The following is a 20,805-nucleotide window of genomic DNA, read 5'->3' as shown; positions in this document are numbered from 1 at the left end:
GGTGTACCAGATGCTCCCCGTAGGGGAGAATGGTGGCAGTTTAAAAGATATTCAGCTTAAAGCAGATGTAAAAGCGTTGAATGATAGGAAATTAATCTATTTACATGTTGTCTTACTAAAAACGTTTTGTTTATTGACCAACATCATTATATTTGAATATTTTTAAAACCCTACGAAAGGATCGTCTTGGACGCCCCGGTGTCCCAAGGGTATTGGCAAGATGATCCAGGGGAACACGTTGCTCTATTTAGGAAAATTTGTAAGTTTTGGTAGAAACAAATAAAAACAACAACTTTTTAGACTTAACAAAGTCGTCACTTATGTAATCTAGGTATATGAAACTACTACTGTTTACTTGCCGATCTATGTGGCGTCCTACTTTTTACGCCTCTAGTTCTTTAGATCATAGTCTTCCGACCACCCACCACGAATGGTTTTTCTTTTACAATTACGCGGCCTGGTCTAAAACAAGAAAAAGCATTTATATTTGTTATTAATCGAGATCGATCATGTAAACGAAATCCAGTCTTCTACCATTTTAGTCGTATTTAATTAAGAGGTTACAGTACTCAGAAAAACATACAAATTTAATATAGTCCGTTAACAATTTCATAAGAAAAAATCAAATTGTATGAAATTTACATTACCCAATGTTAAAGAGACGCTTACAAACATTGTAGTTAGTAGATGTAGTAGATGTATACGGTAGTTAAACGAAAAATTGAATCTTGTGGATACAGTTGTATTTCTAGGTATAACGTTCGATGCGAAATTGCAATGGGTCCCCATATAAGTAAGTTATCAAAACGGCTCGGCTCTGCAATGTACGCGATTAAATAATAAAGAAACTTTCAGACGTCGAAACCGCTAGATTGGTTTACTTCAGCTACTTTCACAGTCTAATGGCATATGGCATTTTGCTTTGGGGTAATGCCCCCGATATCAATAGAATCTTTGTCCTGCAGAAACGTGCAGGACAGGGGAATTTTCAATCTGGGCCCCAAAATATCTTTTAGAGATAAGTTTAAGGAAATTAACATTCTTACACTAGCCTCACAATACATTTATGAAAATGTAACTTACGTTATAAGGAATAGTAATTTGTGTGACAGACATAACATTAATACGAGGAATAACAATAAACTAGCTTTTCTTGATAGTAGTCTTCACAAAGTCAAAAAATCATTTAAGAGGCAATGTATACGCTTCTATAACAAGATTCCGGTAGATATAGAAAATTTGCCTTTCACGAAGTTTAAAACTATAGTGAAACAAAAACTTTATACTACAGGTTATTATACAACTTCTGCGTACTTGGATGACAAAAATCCGTGGTAGTACCCGTTTAGCTCATGGAGGTAGTCTCGATCTCTGATGTTTCAAATTAAACAAAAATATTGTAAATGTTATTTACAAAGAGCAACCCCTAGAGTTTCTTGCTCATTCTTCTCAGAGGAATCTGCCTTACGAATGAGCGGTAGAGTTTAACCATTGTGACGATTTCAAGTGTAATAATGCTTACCTTTGAAATAAAGATTATTTTGAATTTGAATTTAGTGCGGGGCTGTTGAGTGTGTGCGTTAAAAAAAGATACACAGAAGTCACTAATTTAATACTGATTTTCACAACGAAAACTGTAGTTTATATTTAATTTGTATGCCTTTCATAAGTAAAAACATTAAAATATATTGCAAAGTTAAAAATCGGTTTGTTATTCAACTTCCAGACGACCACAGCAGAGTCATATTGCGTCGTTGCGATGACAAGTCAGAAAGCGACTACATAAACGCTAATTACATCCGGGCTCAGCGTCTCAACGACTCCACAACCTCAGTTCAGTCCTCTAATGAGAGCCTGGATAGTATTCAGTGTGAGTATATTATTAAAACACAAGCGACTTTACGAATTATTGGTACATGTTAAAAAACATATAACTATTTGAAGTGTATTTGTTTACTGTATGGACTTTTTTCCAAAATATTGGCGACTAGACTCACCCGCGAGCTCAATGCATCCCAGCCAATTGACGATATCCACACAGTGAAGCAGCTGATGGAGAAGTGTCATAATGTAGAAGTGTATATCCGGCACCTTGCTATGACGGTCATCGATTACGGAAGGCTTTTGACCGTGTTGAACGTTGACCCGTGTTCTTTCGCATTTCATCGCTGCCACATCGATTCATGTTACGTGAATGTGCTCCAAGAGCTTGACACTTTGGCCACAAGGCAAGTGCAAATCCAAGCCCTGACGAGCCCTGTATCTATTCGGCAAGGTGTCTGGCATTGAGACACCATCCCCTAAGCTATTTACGGCAATTCTTAATGATATCATGAAAATGCTAGAGTGGGAAGAGTACAGGATAAATTTATCAATGGGGCAACTTGTCCCATCTAAGATTCCTAAATTCGTACTATTCGCAGAAAATTTTGGTGATCTCCAAATAATGATACAACTTTTTGATGCCTCCTTGAGTGTGTCCAAGACGAAGGTTATGGCGAGTGTCTCTTGATTACAGTTTACCAGTAAATATAATTATTTTGGACATTTACCTTTGGTAAAGAGCATCAGTAAAAGGGGATCACAAAACGTATACAGCTGACATGGATTGCATTTGGTAGGCTGGACGACATTCTGAAGTCACTTGATACTGCACAGTGTTTGAATACCCGCTTATTGGACCAATGTATCTTGACCACTATGACTGACGGTACCTAGTCGTGGATGCTCACCCAGAAGGCTGTGTACAGAATGGGAGTTGCACAAAGAGCCATTGAGCGAATCATGCTCGGCATCAAACTTGTAGATCGACATCCGTATTCCGAAATCCAAAGACGATCTTACATCCAGGATATAGGAGATCGGATAACGAGTTTAAAATGAAACAAGGAAGAACATATTGCAAGACCGATAACCGAATGGTGGTGAAGAAATGGTTTTGGAAACGTAGGATGTCCTGTAGCGACAAGGGTGGACGACATACTCAAAATTGAGAGCCGTAGATGAGTGAGACTAGCACAGGATCGTGACGAATGCACAAACTACGGGAGACCTATACACAATACCTATCATCCAGCAGTAAGTGAAGTCGGGCTATGAATAATGATAATGGAAGTTTATCGCAGTATGAGTATACTACTTTAAATGAAAAGCTTCACTTGGGTGTCGTTCTCAGTTTGTTAGAGAACAATGTCTCCCATGACATAATTAATTTGTTTACTATTGTAACATTGTACATAAATAAGAATTTTGCGCCATGCAATTCTTGAAGATCTTCAAAGATCTCGTATTGTAGCAACTTGCGATCTTTTTTTGTTGTTCTCTATAAACATATTTTCGGTGCTCATTTTTTAATAGGTGTACTACGAGAACAACTACTATACTGCCGTCCGCTAACTAAAACTCGACTAAGTGACAAAATATTTTTTTGAGATATCATTAACAACCATAACCCAGTTTCAGAATATTGAGATTGTTTAATGACATTTCAGCTATGCATCAAGTGTAAGTTCCGATAAGTCGAAGAAGTTAACTAATTTGAATTGTTTTCAAAAGAGAATTTCGTACTCCATTTTGTGCAATTAAAAATGGTTATTTGACCATTTTAGTTAGTGGACAGCAATATAACGCTTTTTTAATATAATTTTCACTTGGACTAATTAAACTTCTGTAACTTAATTTTATATAATTCACGATTATAATAATAATTTAAATTTTTTAAGAACATTTTACATAAAGCTCTTTTATTATAACAATCATTTTATACATGGGGCCATTGACTTACAATAATAAGGACGTCGGGTCCGCGCTAAAAAGTGTCCGAACTTATAGGGCGTTAAAATCGTATACAGAGCGTCATACGTAGTCTTCGTTTGTTCGATTGACAGCGAAGCAAGCAAAATTCGACAGTATTGCGATGACATTACAATTCAATTTCAACGTTTTAGCTTTTTCATATTCCTTTACACGTCACTACGTTTAAATAGGTTGCCTTGGGACATTTTTTTCGTGGTTTTTGTATTAGACCCGTCGTCCATTTATTTGTAAGTCAATGCATGGGGCGCATTATAAGTTTCCGGAACTGGCCACTTACATAAACAATATTTAAAAAGTAATTACAACATTTGAAAATGGAACTCTTTGGCTATAGAATAAAGTTTGTTTCATCTGACTGTCACTTGTTTTTACGTTGTGGCGTCATTTTAGAAATTGGTTGTCTACATCACCATGGATTTAACTCGTGAAAATTTTCGTAATATGATTTTCTACGACTTTAAGTGTAATGTAACAGCTCAGTGGAGCTTCTCTCGGCTTCAAACTGCTTTTGGCGATGAAGCACCATGCAAGACGACTATTTATAGCTGGTTTGCAGAATTCAAACGCGGTGGTGTGAATTTCAGTAACGAATTTCGTGATGGTCTCCCGTCCACTACTGTGAACAACAAAAATATCGATCTGCCGAAAACAGACAGGTATGTGACATACCATGAGATTCGGGCATCTTTAGGCATAGGCAAGAGTCAAATACAATCAATAGTATACAAACATTTGGGTCTGAGAAAGCTGTGCTCTCGGTGGATCCCACACAATTTGACTGAGGCTCAAAAAACGGATCGCGTCACTTGGTGCAATGCCATGCTTACCAGATTCAACGAAGGGGCGTCAAATTTGGTGTGAGATATGGTAATAGGTGACGAAACATGAATTTATAGTAACAATTCCAAAACAAAGCAGCAATCGAGCGTATGGGTCTTTCGAAATGAGCCGAAACCAACCAAAGTGGCGCGCGTGCAAAGTGCCTCTTAGCGGATGACTGCTTCTTTTTTTAATAAAACTGGACACGTGGATACTGTTGCTTTGGAGAATCGTTGTACCGTGAATAGTGATTGGTACACGACCATTTGTTTGCCGGAAGTTATTAACAAACTCCGTAAAAATAATCGTAAACGCCGTATCATCTTGCACCACGATTATGCCAGTTTTCACACGGCCAGACAGACAAATGAATTTTCGAGGGTGAACAACGGTGACCTTATGAGCCATCTCGCGTACAGTCCAGACATATGCATCACCTGAAGCGGCTGTCGAAGAGTATGAAAAATATGTTTCAGAGATTGTCACGGATTAGTGGTATAAATGTTTTCAAAATTGGTTCGTTCGTATGAAAAAGTACGCTAACGCTAACGGAGAATATTTTGAGAAACAATAAATTCATTTTTTACCATCTATAGTATTTTTTTCTTATTCATTCCGGAAACTTATAGTACGCCTCACGTATATTGTCAAATCTGATAATTTTTAAGAGGTAATTACTTCCTTTAGTAGGATAGTTTACGTCAGTATAAATGAAAAAGCAGAATCGAATTTGTTTGCGATTCCTAGTATGCTTTAGATCAAATTTATTTCAGTTTAATACTCTATTTAGTTATATAAACTAAGGTTTATGACATAAAACTGTTATGGTTAATGATTGTTATCAAAAATGAAATTATAAAATGTGAGTTTATAAAAAGCGTTCGTTGTATGCATATATATATACATATATAAATATATATATATCTTTTATATATATAAATATATATATATTTTTATATATATATATATATAAAAGAATACATATTAAATAAAATATATAAATATTTCATGAGAGTTAGGTTAACAAATTTCTATGTTACATTACACACTCATATATTTTGGTATACATATTTTTGCTAAGCGTTCCATGGTACCTCACAATCGGGTGCGTAGAGTGAAAAGCTATTTCTTCATATAGAAAAGCTTTACTTCGTACCTCTCATAAAAATATTTATTTCAGCCATGATACTTCGGAATGAGACGAAGAAGTCACTGCCGCTCGTGTCGAAGTCGTTGTCAGATGATGCGCTGCGAGAAGTCAAGAAGTGCATCAGGCTAGACAAACTCAACGGCAACGTCTGCCGAGATTTTGGTATGTATAGCGTCAACGACGTCTAGGTCAGCGTTAGGATTAAGAAATTACCTTGAGAATTTATGTCGCTAAAGATCATGCAGTACATGTATCTATGCATAAACATATGCAGAGGTAGCTAATTGCTTTTAAGTAATTATAATAATAATACATAAAATTACAAAACATAAGTATTAAATTTGCTTCAATTTGAAATTTAAAGGCTCCATTGCCTGATTGGACGAAATTCTAAACTGGCTATTGACAACAAAATGTAATCTAATGTATAAAATAATACTAAAGCTAATTTGGTCATATGGCATACAACTCTGTGGAGCTGCTAGCACCTCTAATATATTGATTCTCCAAAGGGTGTAGAGCAATATACTTCGAAAAATATCAAGTGTCATGATTCATAAAAACAACGGAGATCCACGAATTTCTTGTATTGCCCACAGTTAGAAAAGAAATAACTGTGGTGATAAATTCAGAAACCCGGCTAAAACATCACCCAAATCAATCAGTGAAGCAGCTCACCGCGCCTGAAAGTATACGACGACTAAAAACAAGGCGCGATAACTTAGACCACGATAGCAAAATATCCGATTACACAATCTACAGGGCTGGGCTCCACTGGGAGTCACACTCTTTTCATTATAATACCACAACCCTTAGGTTTATAGCCAACATGGCTGATTGTAGGATAAAGAAGATAAACAAAAATTGCTAGAAAATTCTATTAGTGCTGGTAATCTGTTTTGTTACAGTTAAAGACAAAATGTACATTGCCACTCAGGGTTGCCTTCCAAACACCATAAACGACTTCTGGCGCATGATCTGGCAGGAGGATGTGAGGGTCATAGCCATGATCACCAATGAGGTTGAGAAGGGGAAGGTACTATAAAATTTGCATTATTCAGCTGATATATTTGCATGAGGGTATTGTGGTTTATTCTTAGTAGTTCCATACTTAGTTTCACATGGGACAATTAATTGTAACACAAAAGTTCTATGCATGGAACTAGTGGGAACAAATTTTATTTAATTTGCTATATGAGGTTTTTTTTTGTTGAAAGAGTTTAGGGTCTTGTACTTTCATCAGAAAATATCAAGCTTTTTAGGTTTAAAAGAACCTGTGCACAAAGTAGGTATAACTATCTACTTATATCAATATACATTTCTTAAATAGTAAATAGCTATTGCATTATATTCTAATTTTAATTATTGTTATTCATAGAAAAAATGCGAACGTTACTGGCCGTTATGCGGGAACGAGGAGAGGTATGATAGCCTGCAGGTGAAGAACATTTGCGAGACATGCCACGAAGACTACATGGTGCGGGAAATGGATGTTAGCGACGACAAGATTAGCAGAACCATCTACCAGTACCAGTTTATGGTTAGAAATCAATGAAGTTCATATAATATAAACCACCTTCAAATCACGACTGGCATACGCAGAAATAGCTTCGTCAAACGAGACTTTTGTCAGATTTTCATTTGAATGTGAGTTCCTGTTTATGGTTACTCATTTAGGTGGTTTTACAGACTTGGCCCGACCACGGTACTCCAGAGGAGGCGGTTGGCGTGCTTACTTTCATCGATGACATCAACGGAAAAATGTACCAGATAACACAGAGCAACAATGCTCCAGAACAGGTAGAGACAATATAGGGAGAGGGAATTTTTATAGTGTATATCAGAGAGATTTGATAGTATTTCAGTCGGTGATTGTACTCATAAAACCTATCAAAATTTAACTGCCTCTGTGGCCGAACGGTTACCATGCCGGGATGCCACGCAGAGGTCCCAGGTTCGATCCCCGGGGCGGGAGAAATATTTGTATGGCCTACATTTATTTCTCTCGTGAGTGTAATTTGTGGTTGTCTGTGTGTGTGTCCAAGGCATCCGCGACACAGGGTTTTCCTAGTGCAGGGATGTTGAGTGTGTGCGTTATTATTATCTGGCCAAAAAATTGACTACGAACTTCCTGAATGTGATACCAAAATATTTCTTTGCGAGATTTTGGTTTATTTAGTTATTTTAATTATGATCAATAGCTGATCATGCTATTTGTTAAACTCTGTGTACAAAAGTTCTATAGGACATACTATGAATTACTGACATAGGTAATCTACGTATTATCAAATATTGTTGGCCTCTGACTAATACTGAAAGTTTCCTTTCTTCCTTATCTACTGTCATTGTAAGTAATGCATTCCTACAAATGCTTTCTTTTATTCAAAATATTATTTCAGAACATTCTCTGCATCCATTGCTCGGCGGGTGTGGGTCGGACTGGGACTTTCATAGCTCTAGATACCCTGATTGATAAAATTAAATCTTCTGGTAAGAATTTTCAGTGTTTTTTCTTTTGCTTGTTCTATAGCTATGCGAATTGTGAATATTCTGACAAGGTCAAATTCATTTACTTAGCGAATTTCAGCTAATATCATTTACTTATTGATTATTACTGCGACTTTGATATTGTGGTTGTTATTTCATTAAATTTCATTGACATGTTATTATTTAAAGCGACAAACGAACTATGTTGCGAAAGCGAGACAAATCACTGTTGCTTGTGACGTTAAAAATATAATCGTATCAATTTGGCGTGTCGTATTTCCGTAGCGTATCACAGTCGAGTCCTTCTATTTTGGATGTGATGACTGCCAGAGTGACGGATATGATGTGCGAATCAAGCCGTTCTGATGATGCGCTTAAATGTTAAGATTCGGACATCTGATAATGATACAAGTATTGTCCTGGACTTTCTATGGATTCTAGTCCAATTTTTATTACTACTTCGTCTTTAATCCGCCACTTCTTAAGCGCGTAGGCAAACAGGGAGTAAACAAACAATTTAATACCAGGTGTTCACTGCGATATCGACGTGCATGACACGGTGAGGTGGCTACGCGCTCAACGCAACGGACTGGTGCAAAACCGCGCCCAGTACCAATTCCTATATCTAGCCCTGCAGGACTACATTGAGAACAACAACTTGAAGCTAATGAAAAGGGTACGTCATGCACCAATAGCTCTTTCGCATTGATAATATAGATCTGAATTCGAACTTACCATGTTATATTGTATAGTCTATTGTGTTGGTAAGTTTGAATGAACTGACCAATGATATTTAATGTAGGGGAAAGGTGTACGAGAAGATCCTTGGAGGTAAGATGATCCTTTTCAATTGTAGCGAAACTTGTAACGTCATCTAGATATTTTCTTCTCAATGTGCCCTCTCATCAGTCAGTTCATAATAGCGATGTGAGTGACGAGTTCATTTTTGTGGAAAAAAACAAAAATTGTGTGAGTTTGAACTAAGGTACAGTTGATTAAAAACTTAGGCAACTTCCATTCTAAGCAACCAATTGCTAAAATTTTTGTGTTGGTGGCTTTGTATACACTATTTACTTTTTTAATGGTGTGGTAACAGTAGACAGCATACAGGTTATTTTGCCTAACAACAAATAAAAATAAGTAAATTGGGGCAAGATGATTATGGTTTTGGTGTAGGAGATGATCTGTGGGGATTCAAATTCAAATTCAAAATTCAAATTCAAAATTCAAATACAAATTTCAAATTCAAAATTATTTTTATTTCATAGGTAAGCATTACTACACTTGAAATCGTCACAATGGTTAAACTCTACCGCTCATTCGTAAGGCAGATTCCCCTGAGAAGAATGAGCAAGAAACTCTAGAGGTTGCTCTTTGTAAATAACATTTACAATATTTTTTTTTAATTTGAAACATCAGAGATCGAGACTACCTCCATGAGCTAAACGGGTACTACCACGGATTTTTGTCATCCAAGTACGCAGAAGTTGTATAATAACCTGTAGTATAAAGTTTTTGTTTCACTATAGTTTTAAACTTCGTGAAAGGCAAATTTTCTATATCTACCGGAATCTTGTTATAGAAGCGTATACATTGCCTCTTAAATGATTTTTTGACTTTGTGAAGACTACTATCAAGAAAAGCTAGTTTATTGTTATTCCTCGTATTAATGTTATGTCTGTCACTATTTTTCACAAAGAAATTACTATTCCTTTTAACATAAGTTACTTTTTCATAAATGTACTGTGAGGCTAGTGTAAGAATGTTAATTTCCTTAAACTTATCTCTCAAAGAGACGTTGGGGCCCAGATTGTAAATTGCCGTATGTCATTAGACTGTGAAAGTAGCTGAAATAAACCAATCTCCGCTAGATTCGACGTCTGAAAGTTACCTAATTTTTTTAATCGCGTACACTGCAGTGCCGAGCCGTTTTGATAACTTACTTATACCGGGACCCCATTGCAATTTAGCATCGACCGTTATACCTAGAAATACAACTGTATCCACAAGATTCAATCTTTCGTTACTAACTACAATGTTTGTAACCGTCTCTCTAACATTGGGTAATGTAAATTTCACACAATTTGTTTTTTTCTCATTAAGAAGTAGGTTATTAACAGCAAACCAATCAACTACTTTAGATATAGCATTGTTCACATCGTCGTAGGAACATTGGTTCGTTTTAACTTTAAATAATAAGGAAGTATCATCAGCAAACAATACTATCTCATGTTTTATACCCTCCATAAGGCTAGATAAGTCATTAATATAAACTAAAAACAAAAATGGGCCTAGAATTGAACTTTGACGGACACCCATGCTAATTGCAGACCCTGATGATCTCGTACCGTTAATATCGACCCTCTGTACCCTACCACGCAAATACGATTTAAGAAGGTTGCGATCACGTCCCGCCACACCATAATGGCGAAGTTTCCTGACCAGTGTATCATGGTGCACACAATCAAAAGCCTTGGAAAGGTCACAGAATACACCAATAGCATCATGTGCGACTTCCCATGCATCAAATATATGATTAATCAACTCGACACCAGCGTCGGTTGTAGAGCGACCCCAAGTGAACCCAAATTGTTTAGGAGACATTAAGTTATTACTACAAAAATGTGCACACATCTGATTTAGAATATTTTTTTTAAATATTTTACTGAAAGTTGGTAGTATTGATATAAGTCTGAAATTGGTGGGGTCAGAAATACTACCAGATTTGAAAAGTGGAATAACTTTACTTTGCTTCATGAGGTCAGGAAAGACACCATCATCAACACATTTATTAAAGACACAGGCTCAGTAAGGCGCAATACAATCAACTATAGAACTAATTACTCTGACTGAAAGACCATCAAGATCAGCAGTACTTTTTATGTTTATAGACTTAAAGGGTTTAACAATATCGTTTGGAAATACATGACGGAACCTAAGTTAGTGATACTAACTGCATTATTTTCTTTTAGCAAGGATTCAGCGGCGGTGGGAGATAATTTAACGACTTACTCGTAGTAGTCAAAATTGGAATGTCAGTAAAAAAAATTTCAAATAGTTTAGCAACTTCTGCATCTGTGTTTACAATTTTGTCATTAAATCTTAGTTGAAAATCTAAGTTACGAGGTTTGACCCTTCCAGTTTCGCTGTTTATAATATTCCAATTTGTTTTTACTACATTCGCGCTGCTTTTTATTTTATTATTTATAAACATTGCTTTGGCTGCAACACAAACACGTTTAAACATTTTCGAATATTTCCTAACAAAATCATTAAAACTGTTACTAGTGTTAGAAGTCCTTTCATCGTAAAGATCATTATAGCCTTTGTCTACTTTTGTGAATTCCCACAGTCGCCCAATCACTAAATTTCAATGAATTATTAATAGTTATGATTTTGGACCTAAAAACATTATCACGTTTACTTTTCACTATGTTGAAAACTGAATTATACAATTTATTGGAATCGTTAACGTACAGAATGTCAGTTAGTTTAAGCATTACATTATTTCTATAAGTTTTAAGTCGACCATTATTTATTGGAACACATGTGATATCCTTTTTTGGCATTTTGTCAACAGTTATATTAAAAGTGGCCAATTGACCGCAGTGATCAGAAGTTAATTTATTTATAATAGATTTATTACTAGGTATGGCGTTAGTATAAATGTTGTCTAAACAATTGGCAGTAGTAGAAGTTATTCTAGTAGGCACCAAGAAAAGATTCACAAGATTATAACATTGGAAAAATGATATGAGCCTACTGCTAGCACTGGAAACTTCTAATAAGTTAACACTGAAATCACCACAAACAGCAATATATTTATTGGGATTATCTAATTTGCCTAAAACTTCATCTAATCTATTTTCAAATAGTTCGTAAGATGAATGAGGGGGTCTGTCTGTACACGCTTAATATAACAAACCGTTCAAGCTCTATGCAGGATATCTCTATAGTCCGCTCAATAGATAGGCTCACAATATCTGTACGTTCTTTAAATTTTAAATTATTTTTAATAAGAATTAAAGAGCCGCCATGAATAGCTGTTTCTCTGCTGAACGAACTAGCCTCCTGGTGATTGTTGAAGCTAAACATGAACCGATGTTTTAATAGAAAGTGGTGTTCAGTAATACAAAGAATATCAATATTATTACAGTTAATAAATAATTCTATTTTTAACTCTTTGCCTTTCATGCCTTGAATATTTTGATGCACCAGGTTTAATATACAACTTTTTTTATTTCTGTGTGTTTCAGGTTGGTTTTTTACTGTCATTGTGTTAATTTAAGTAATTAGAAATTGAATTATTTTCAACAGAATGATTATTGTCAGTAAACTGACCTATGTCAACGGACTGCTCAATAGAAGCAGCCGGTCTGGTAGCCAATGATTTGGCTGAATTATTAATATAATATGATAGCAACTCTGCTATCTGTCTCCTAAAATAACTAGTAAGATAATACCTATCTTTAGTCAAATAAAAATATTTACTAATAAAATTATTAGTATCCATGATATGAAATTTACTATAATGAAATGTCAAGCTGTGTAATGTTCTATTTAAGTTATGCCTCAAATTATTTTCACTTGTTGTGAGGCTATTGCTGAAAGGAAAAGCTAACAAAATAATTTCTTTTATATTAATTAAATTATTTAATTGTGAAATATATTGAATTAAATCTTTTTTGTTACATTTTCCTCTTCTGCCAATTAAAATTATTATTGAAATGTCTTTGTCAAATTTAGTTGACAAAATACTATCTAATATTTTACAGTATGTGCACCTGGCATGCAAATATTTGTTAATTTTATTCCTAGGTGGTTAAGTTGCAAACCTATATTTTTACCCATTTCATCACTATACATAACAATATTTTTTTGAATTTCATTTGATCTAGTTATTGACAAAGAGGTATTTTTTGATTCTAAACAAGGTTTCTGCAACAACAATAAGGAGGGATCAGTGACAAATACAGACAGGGAGGATTGTGGTTTCATTTCTTTGCAATTGCAAACTTGATTATTTGTTAATGACTCAACTAGGGAAACCCTATGTCGCTGGTGCCATGGACACACACATAGACAACCACAAATTACTCCCAAACTTACGAGAGAAATAAATGTAGGCCATACAAATATTTCTCCCGACCCGGGAATCGAACCTGAGACCTCCGCGTGGCAGTCCGGCTTGGTAACCGTCCTGCCACAGAGGCAGTTAAACTGAGTAAAATTATGAATTAAATAATTATTATTATATTAATTATATTATAAATTATTAATAATTATTATATTAGTACGTTGTAAAAGCTGTGCATATAATTATTTGAAGAATCGTTCTTATTTCTACTCACATGGTAGGATGTTTCTGTAGCGATTTTTGGTTGAATTCACAGGCTTCATTCCCTCGTCAGTGGATAAGACAAGTCTATCTTCTAACATCTTCAAGGACTGGAACTCGCTGTAGAAGCCGGTTTTTGTTTCCAATTTATCTTCCATATCCTGTATTTTTTTAAATAATGTTGTAAATTTGTCTATAAGGCTCCATTTAAACTTATGACATATGCTGGTATGGTTTAGCTACACCCGCCCTGCCTTATGTGTGCGCAAATTAGAGCTACAATATTCTAAATTGAAGAATAGAGCCAAATAGAGCCATCGCAAACAGAGGCATAGCAGGTTTTGTATCATATGATCCATGAGCAAAGTATTTGCGGCTTCACCTGAAGAAGCTGTCGAAGAGTATGAAAAATTTCTGAAACATATTTTTCATACTCTTCGACAGCCTCTTCAGGTGATGAAAATCGTTGACCGCGTAACTGGTTTGGAAATAAACAAATGTCACAAGGTCGGGACTGTACGCGGGATGGCTTATAAGGTCAATGTTGTTCACCTTCAAAAATTCATTTGTCTGTCTGGCCATGTGAGAACTGGCATTATCGTGGTGCACGATGATTTATTTTTACGGAGTTTGTCAATAACTTCCAGTAAACAAATGGTCGTGTACCAATCACTATTCACAGCACATCGGTTCTCAAAAGCAACAGTAGCCACGTGTCCAGTTTTATTGAGCCACTTTGATTGGTTTCGGCTCAATGATTGTGTGTCAATGAAATGTTTGTGTAATATCGATTGTATTTGATTAATGCCTGTGTCTAAAGATGCCCGAATCTCATGGTATGTCACATGCCTGTCTATTTTGATCATACGGCGCCACAAAATCGATGTTTTTGTTGTTCACAGCAGTGGATGGGCGACCATCACGAAATTCGTCACTGAGATTCACACGACCGCGTTTGATTTCTGCAAACCAGCTATAAACAGTCGTCTTGCATGGCGCTTCATCGCCAAAAGCAGTTTGAAGCTGAGCGAAACTCCGCTGAGCTATGACATTAGACTTAAAGTCGTAGAAAATCATATTACGAAAATTTTCACGAGTTAAATCCATGGTGATGTAGACAACCAATTTCTAAAATGACGCCACAATGTTAAAACAAATGACAGTCAGATGAAACAAACTTTATTCTACAGCCAAAGAGTTCCATTTTCAAATGTTGTAATTACTTTTTAAATATTGTTTATGTAAGTGGCCAGTTCCGGAAACTTACAGTGCGCCTTATGTATACATATATATTTATATATATATGTAGCTCATTTACCCGTCAGACGAAGTCATAATTTCTCTAAAGAATTGGATATTTATTTATTTCTCAATCACTGCTTGGTCTCCGACCCTGACCACCAAATATTTTCGGGGTGGTATCAAGGGTAGTAATCTAGGCTATAGATATCAAAGTCTGCTACTTTGCTTTGCAGCACTACTTATCAAGATAGGCGATAATGTTACATTTATATCTAAATTGTCCAAGTTTTGTATTGTCTATGAAGGTATTTATAAACTCCTATATAGAAGAACCATTTTATAAGTACCTGCAAATCCTGGACTTTTCTGTTGATGTTCCTTGCTCGCAGGCGGGTACCACTGAGCGGTTGCAGCAGGCGCAACACGTCGCCTGAAGTCTCCACCATGGGGTAGGAGCGAAAGTGCTCTATCAGTCCCACCAGATCGTCGAATTGCTCTCCGCTGCCTACGTCGTACTTGTTGTGCTGTAAGTAGAAAAAGTACAGTTAGTTCATTTATTGTATCGGAATAACGAAATGTAACTTTGTATACTGAACAAACGTATAATATGAAAATAAATGAAAATTGTACCACATAATGCTTATTCACAGATAGGGCTTTTATATGTGTACAATATTTGGAAAGGTTTCAAATAAAATGTACCGCACACAAATGTTGCGCAGTACAAAGCAAAAACAAATTTACAAATTATCTTTAAACTACATCAAATGCTATAACTTAACCTCGTGATCATGATTCATGATCTTTTTAGTTAACGATTTGACGAGATAATATCATTCTGTTAACGTTTACCTCAAAATTAGTCCCAGACAAGTCCAAGGTTGGTGTCTTTGTGATCATAGTCACGTATGTCATAAACATCCTCCTTATTGTCGTAAAGTTTTACTTGTATTGTACACGGAACGTGTGATTTTTTTTCATTCATTGCACGTAACTCAAAATAGTTTGTTTATGTTATAAAGATGGGAAAATAGTGTGATACAGATAATTGAATTTATTCTGGTCTGTGTAAACTACGAGTAGCTTACATAAAGATATATGAAATAAAACTTATAAAACAAAACAGCTCTGGTTAATGAATGAGTAAATCATATTTATAAGTCATATAGCGAATAGTCTTCAATGAGAGTATACAGGTGGTACATTATCAAATAACAACAGAGGAGATCACTGAAAGTTTCCATAATATTTTGGGTAAATAGAGCGATGATCGACTCTACTGAAATTGCATGCATGTGCAAGTAAAGGAGGAAAACGTTAATGATTAATAATGCATAACAATTGTTTAAAAGAATTGTTAGTATACGCCACATGATTTAAGCGGTCACGCGATACTTGTTTGTACACGATTCACTTGGTTTACGACAGCTAATTTGCAGAATCCCCCAATACTTATGATATAATGAGTAATAGTGGAATGATAACTGAGTTATGAACAGATGGTTTAGCTCACTGGTAAAAATTATCCTAAGGAATATATTCTACAGTATAGTGACTGGTTAGGGTAAAATTCACTTAAGTGAACGTTTTCTGTACTGCGCAGGCTTTCTATTGAATGACGTAGCTCCTCTGCGCAAGTGCACCCCACCCTCACCTCGGAAGTCGCTAATAACTACTCTCGTCTATGCTTACCTGGTACTTCCAATGCAATTCCTTGCACATAATATGAGCTGCGATACGATACCGCCTAGAAGATGTATGTATCTGCATACGAGAACTAGCGCGATGGAATACTATTAAATGGTTGTAAAGATGTAACAAAAAAATAATACATTAACAGTGTAAAAATGCTAATTAAACTAAATTCTCAATTCTAAATTTTTTACGAAACTTTTACCACATTCTTCTTTTTTAATTCAATAATTAATTGGCCATTTTAAAAATTTCCGCCAAACAACGTGCGTCATCGCATCGTTCTTAATACAAACAGCCCACTCTCCCACACGTCCGCCTGAATTCAAGTGCATTCCTGCGTTATTGATCTTTCTAGACTTCTACGAATGGTTTGAATGCCTCATGATGTATTGAGAACGTATGAAATTTTGAAATATCCGTATCCTTTCAATGCTTCTTCCGTCCAATTCGAGCTTTTCCACAATTCCTAACTCACTAGATCAAACTAAGCAATGAAACTAAAGCGGTAAATTGTGTTCAATAAGAATGTTACCAAATTAGATATTACTATATCCACAAACGTAAAAGCAAAAGTTATAAATAAAAATAGGTACATATTACGATAATAAAGAATTTGATTTTGTCATCTTTTAATTTTCATGTTTTCATTTTAAACTGAACGCAACTGGTATGCACGATGTTGCATCTAGAGGAAATTTGCGCATGCCCGATGTCCTCTGTACTAATAGTATATGTACATTTAGCACATTAGGAATGCATTTCAGCTTGATTTTATTCTTGATTGCTTGATTCCATTTTAGACTTCGAATTAGAGTTTGGAATTTATTTCCATCGATAAATTTTCCGCTCATCGTTCCCACACCGGGACCACGCTTGAATTTTGTTTATGTCACTGACAATCGAATGAGGAAAGGTCGGGGCCATGTTGAAATCATGTTGGAACATTAGTGAGCGACGACTTTCCAATAGATATGCCGACGTAAAACCTGATAGTAAGATTAAAGGTATAAGCCAAGCGAAATTTGTTGAGTTCGTTCGTTGCTTAGAAATTCTAGGTATAACTCTGTGAGGCTTTTAGTGACATACGCCTCTGTTGCTTGGAGTGCTAAAGTTAGCCAAATAACCCCAATTGTCACATTGGGCAGTCTACAGCGTCGTATCGCGTGCTTGCTAGCAACGGGAGCCACGTCAACCACACTTGGAGCGGCTCTAAATACATGCTTAACCTGACTTCTTTGCATTTATTCATACAAAGGGAGTCCAGTACCAGCATGTCCCCTGAGAAGTGTGGCTACAGAACAAGGGTCTTGAGCATTCAAAAGCCCTGATAGCTTCTCTACAGTGCCAAACACTGTAGAGAAGCTTTGTTATAGGACAGGAATGGCATAAGAATGCTCACTAAGCTTAATAGGCCAATGTGGCTTGTAGCACATGTCTAATATTGGGCACATTGGGTTGATTCTACCACAAGCGGTTGAAATTTATGTTCACCTACTCACCCAATGCGGGTAGCTTAATAGACGTACGAAGTTCCATACTGGGAAAGCACATGCCAGAACCAGAGGACATAAAATCTATCGGAGCCAGGTAAGTCCTTCACTTCTTCAGTGCTGTCGGCCTTGGCTCTGCAATGTAATTAGTGGTGATCACAATAGATCAGTCAGTGGTCGCAATGATGAGGGGATGCATAGGCACTGCATGAAGCCACCCTAATAATAATAAATAGTTGTTTAGATTAATTGCTGACTGAATGTCGATATAACATTTTAACCCCTTTCATTCAAGAACCTGTTTACAATAAATATGCTTTCCTACTTTCCATTTGTAGCGAAAGCCGTGTGTGTTTTGCGCATTATGTATATAATGCACACTAGCCTCGCAGCTACGCGTTTATTTTCTAGGGGCTACGAATTCGTTCAATCTCATGGAAGACATAGCTAATCGCTTGAAAAAACGTTAGTAACAGCCAACAGTTGCTACTGTTACTGCTGTGCTAAGTAGTGGTTTCTTCGACCACGCTAGACGCATATAATAAGTATATAAGTGTAGTAACTCCACACAAACGTAACAGCGCGGCGTGTAAGTATGCACGCCCGCCGCGTCGTGTTCGGAGGCACATATACGCAAAAGAATGAAAAAAATTACCAGCGCTATGCAATGCGTTTTTCGCGGGATTATGTGAATGTGTGCGTCTGAACATGACACACGGCGGGCGCGCACACACACAAGCCGCCCTGCTACGTTTGTGTGGAGTTACCGTTTAAAATAATGTGCTAGTTAGATATAGATAGATAGACACATATGTATGCATCAAACTTCAAAAAAAATAAAAATGCAGTTTCATCATTATACAAGTTATTTATACTGCAGGTGAAAATGTGCAAACCTGAAAGATTCTTAAAACAATTTTTAACGAAAAAAAAAAACAATACACGACATTTATTGTCAACTCGGAGAACACACAGTAATAAGGTCACAGTATACTAAGGTAACAAATAATATATAAAAATTACAAAAAGGTTTATTTTTATTTACCTCACCAATTTACTATTTTTTAAATAGTAAAACAATAAACAATTTTTCACTGTTACCGGGACTTCTAATTATTTTGTTTTATTTTAATAATATTGGAGGAAACTTACAAATAATTTCACAAACATAATAATGATAATAGAAAAATCTTAAACCAGTTATTAGACAGTCAAAATTGTTTGTTTTGTTTATGTAATCTTTGAATATCTTATACCTTCGAAAAGTGTGACAATGGTACAGCGATCGGACGGAAGAGCTCCTTGAGTTTCCATTACTATAAAATAGTAGACAAATTGCAATACAGTTCAATACAAATAAAAACAGTATATTAATTTAGTAACTTATCTGTAGGAAGTACAAAATTTCGTCACATTTTTCATAATTATTTTTAAAATGTTCACACAAAATATATTATTTTCCGAAACACTGTCCAATGACTAGTAGGTTACCCCTCGAGACACATATACCTTATATTTATGTAAATGAGGATTACACAACATTACTTACGATTTTAGGTTAAAAATTGAGCTGATTCACGACTACAATGAAAGTGTCCAGAGAATTTAAAAATGAAAAAGAGTTAAATATTATCAAGTTTTATCTAGACCAACGAAAAAGCGATAATTTTATTAAAACTCTTATTTACCTGTAAGTCACACCGTCTTAGGTTTTAATTAATTACTTAATGTGATTGTGAGTATACGAAATTTTATGTAAAAAAAACTTTATTATGATATTTTTTAATGATTTTGTTTTTGTTGATAATTCGTATCTCTTTAAGACTATTATCCTTCTTAAGGTTATTTCAACTAATCTCAAATTTTCTAGACACTCCCACTAACATTTAAAGCTAAGTTAACATTTAATTTTGGGAATCACCGTTCTTTTTAAACATGTCCCTGTTTCAAATTGATTTAATTTGTCGCTTTGACCTAAGACTTTTATAATTGCACAAAAGTTTAAAGGTCAAAGTGTTAAATTAATGGTAAGATCTATATCGTCGTCAAACTGCAAAGTGCTATATTACAACTTGCAATTTAACGACGACATCCCTTTTTATGTTTAATCATATTCATTTTCATCACCCATAGAGTATACAAATCTATAACTGTCATAGTTAACAAAGCCCGTGCTGGGTCTTGTTATTAAAAAGATGAAATCCACGGCAATTTTGTTTGTCCGGTATATCCGGGAAATGTACACTTGTACTTCGATGGTGAACGGCATGGCAGTATACTATAGATTCCCTCGTCAACTGCAACAAAAAATGCTCAGATATAAATCGTGAACCTTCTATTACCATAAAAAGTACAAATCTATCTGTCATAATTTTAATGAAATACTATTGAGCAGCATAACCCCATGAAATATGTAACATTTATAAAATATAATTTTTTTTTTATTGTTGCAAATAATACTGCTAGTCTATCGGGATTCCAAAGAAAAAAGAAAACGCAATTAGCTAATATCGCTTTCAAAAATTTACTTTATCATTCCCTATTTCTGGGAAATGAAAATATGTATATTATCGGTAATATCTATATCGTAATCTTCGGATATTATCGGTAATATTCGTATATTACCTTGTTTTTACAGACATGATATTCCTATATTTTTTGAGAAAATACTACTAGTATTTTATTATTGCCGCTCCCATTATTATTATTATCATTATCGTTGTCGTCGTCGTCGTCGTCGTCGTCGTCGTCGTCGTCGTCGTCGTCGT

At 35.5% G+C, this 20,805-nt stretch overlaps 2 protein-coding genes across 2 annotated transcripts in view; one reads left to right on the top strand and one right to left on the bottom strand.

Annotated features, from left to right (window-relative positions):
* Positions 1-777: 777 nt before the first annotated feature.
* LOC113225561 (tyrosine-protein phosphatase non-receptor type 11-like) lies at positions 778-9,035 on the top strand. Its single transcript, XM_026457892.1, has 8 exons — positions 778-793; positions 1,697-1,870; positions 5,816-5,947; positions 6,694-6,821; positions 7,164-7,325; positions 7,475-7,585; positions 8,185-8,275; positions 8,800-9,035. The coding sequence occupies exons 1-8, from the start codon at positions 778-780 to the stop codon at positions 8,979-8,981; spliced, it is 996 nt and encodes a 331-aa protein (XP_026313677.1). The 3' UTR covers positions 8,982-9,035.
* Positions 9,036-13,615: 4,580 nt separating this feature from the next.
* The window catches only part of LOC113225550 (tyrosine-protein phosphatase non-receptor type 11-like), a 79,430-nt gene continuing 72,240 nt past the window's right edge, over positions 13,616-20,805 (bottom strand). Inside the window, exons 3-4 of the mRNA XM_026457881.1 lie at positions 15,200-15,376; positions 13,616-13,771 (exon numbers count right to left, since the gene is read on the bottom strand). Of these exons, the coding sequence (XP_026313666.1) occupies positions 13,616-13,771; positions 15,200-15,376 (333 nt within the window). The remainder of the gene's footprint in view (positions 13,772-15,199; positions 15,377-20,805) is intronic.

This window comes from Hyposmocoma kahamanoa, unplaced genomic scaffold (assembly GCF_003589595.1).
Source record: "Hyposmocoma kahamanoa isolate Upper Pololo Valley unplaced genomic scaffold, ASM358959v1 100021, whole genome shotgun sequence".
Classification (NCBI taxonomy): domain Eukaryota; kingdom Metazoa; phylum Arthropoda; class Insecta; order Lepidoptera; family Cosmopterigidae; genus Hyposmocoma; species Hyposmocoma kahamanoa.
This window is presented reverse-complemented; position numbering and strand designations above follow the sequence as displayed.

What these genes read in the sequence shown, in the direction of transcription:
- LOC113225561 (XM_026457892.1), top strand. An exon ending in CAACGTCTGCCGAGATTTTG is followed by an intron (nt 5,948 to 6,693) that starts GTATGTATAGCG and finishes GTTTTGTTACAG; the next exon opens with TTAAAGACAAAATGTACATT. An exon ending in TGATAAAATTAAATCTTCTG is followed by an intron (nt 8,276 to 8,799) that starts GTAAGAATTTTC and finishes ATTTAATACCAG; the next exon opens with GTGTTCACTGCGATATCGAC.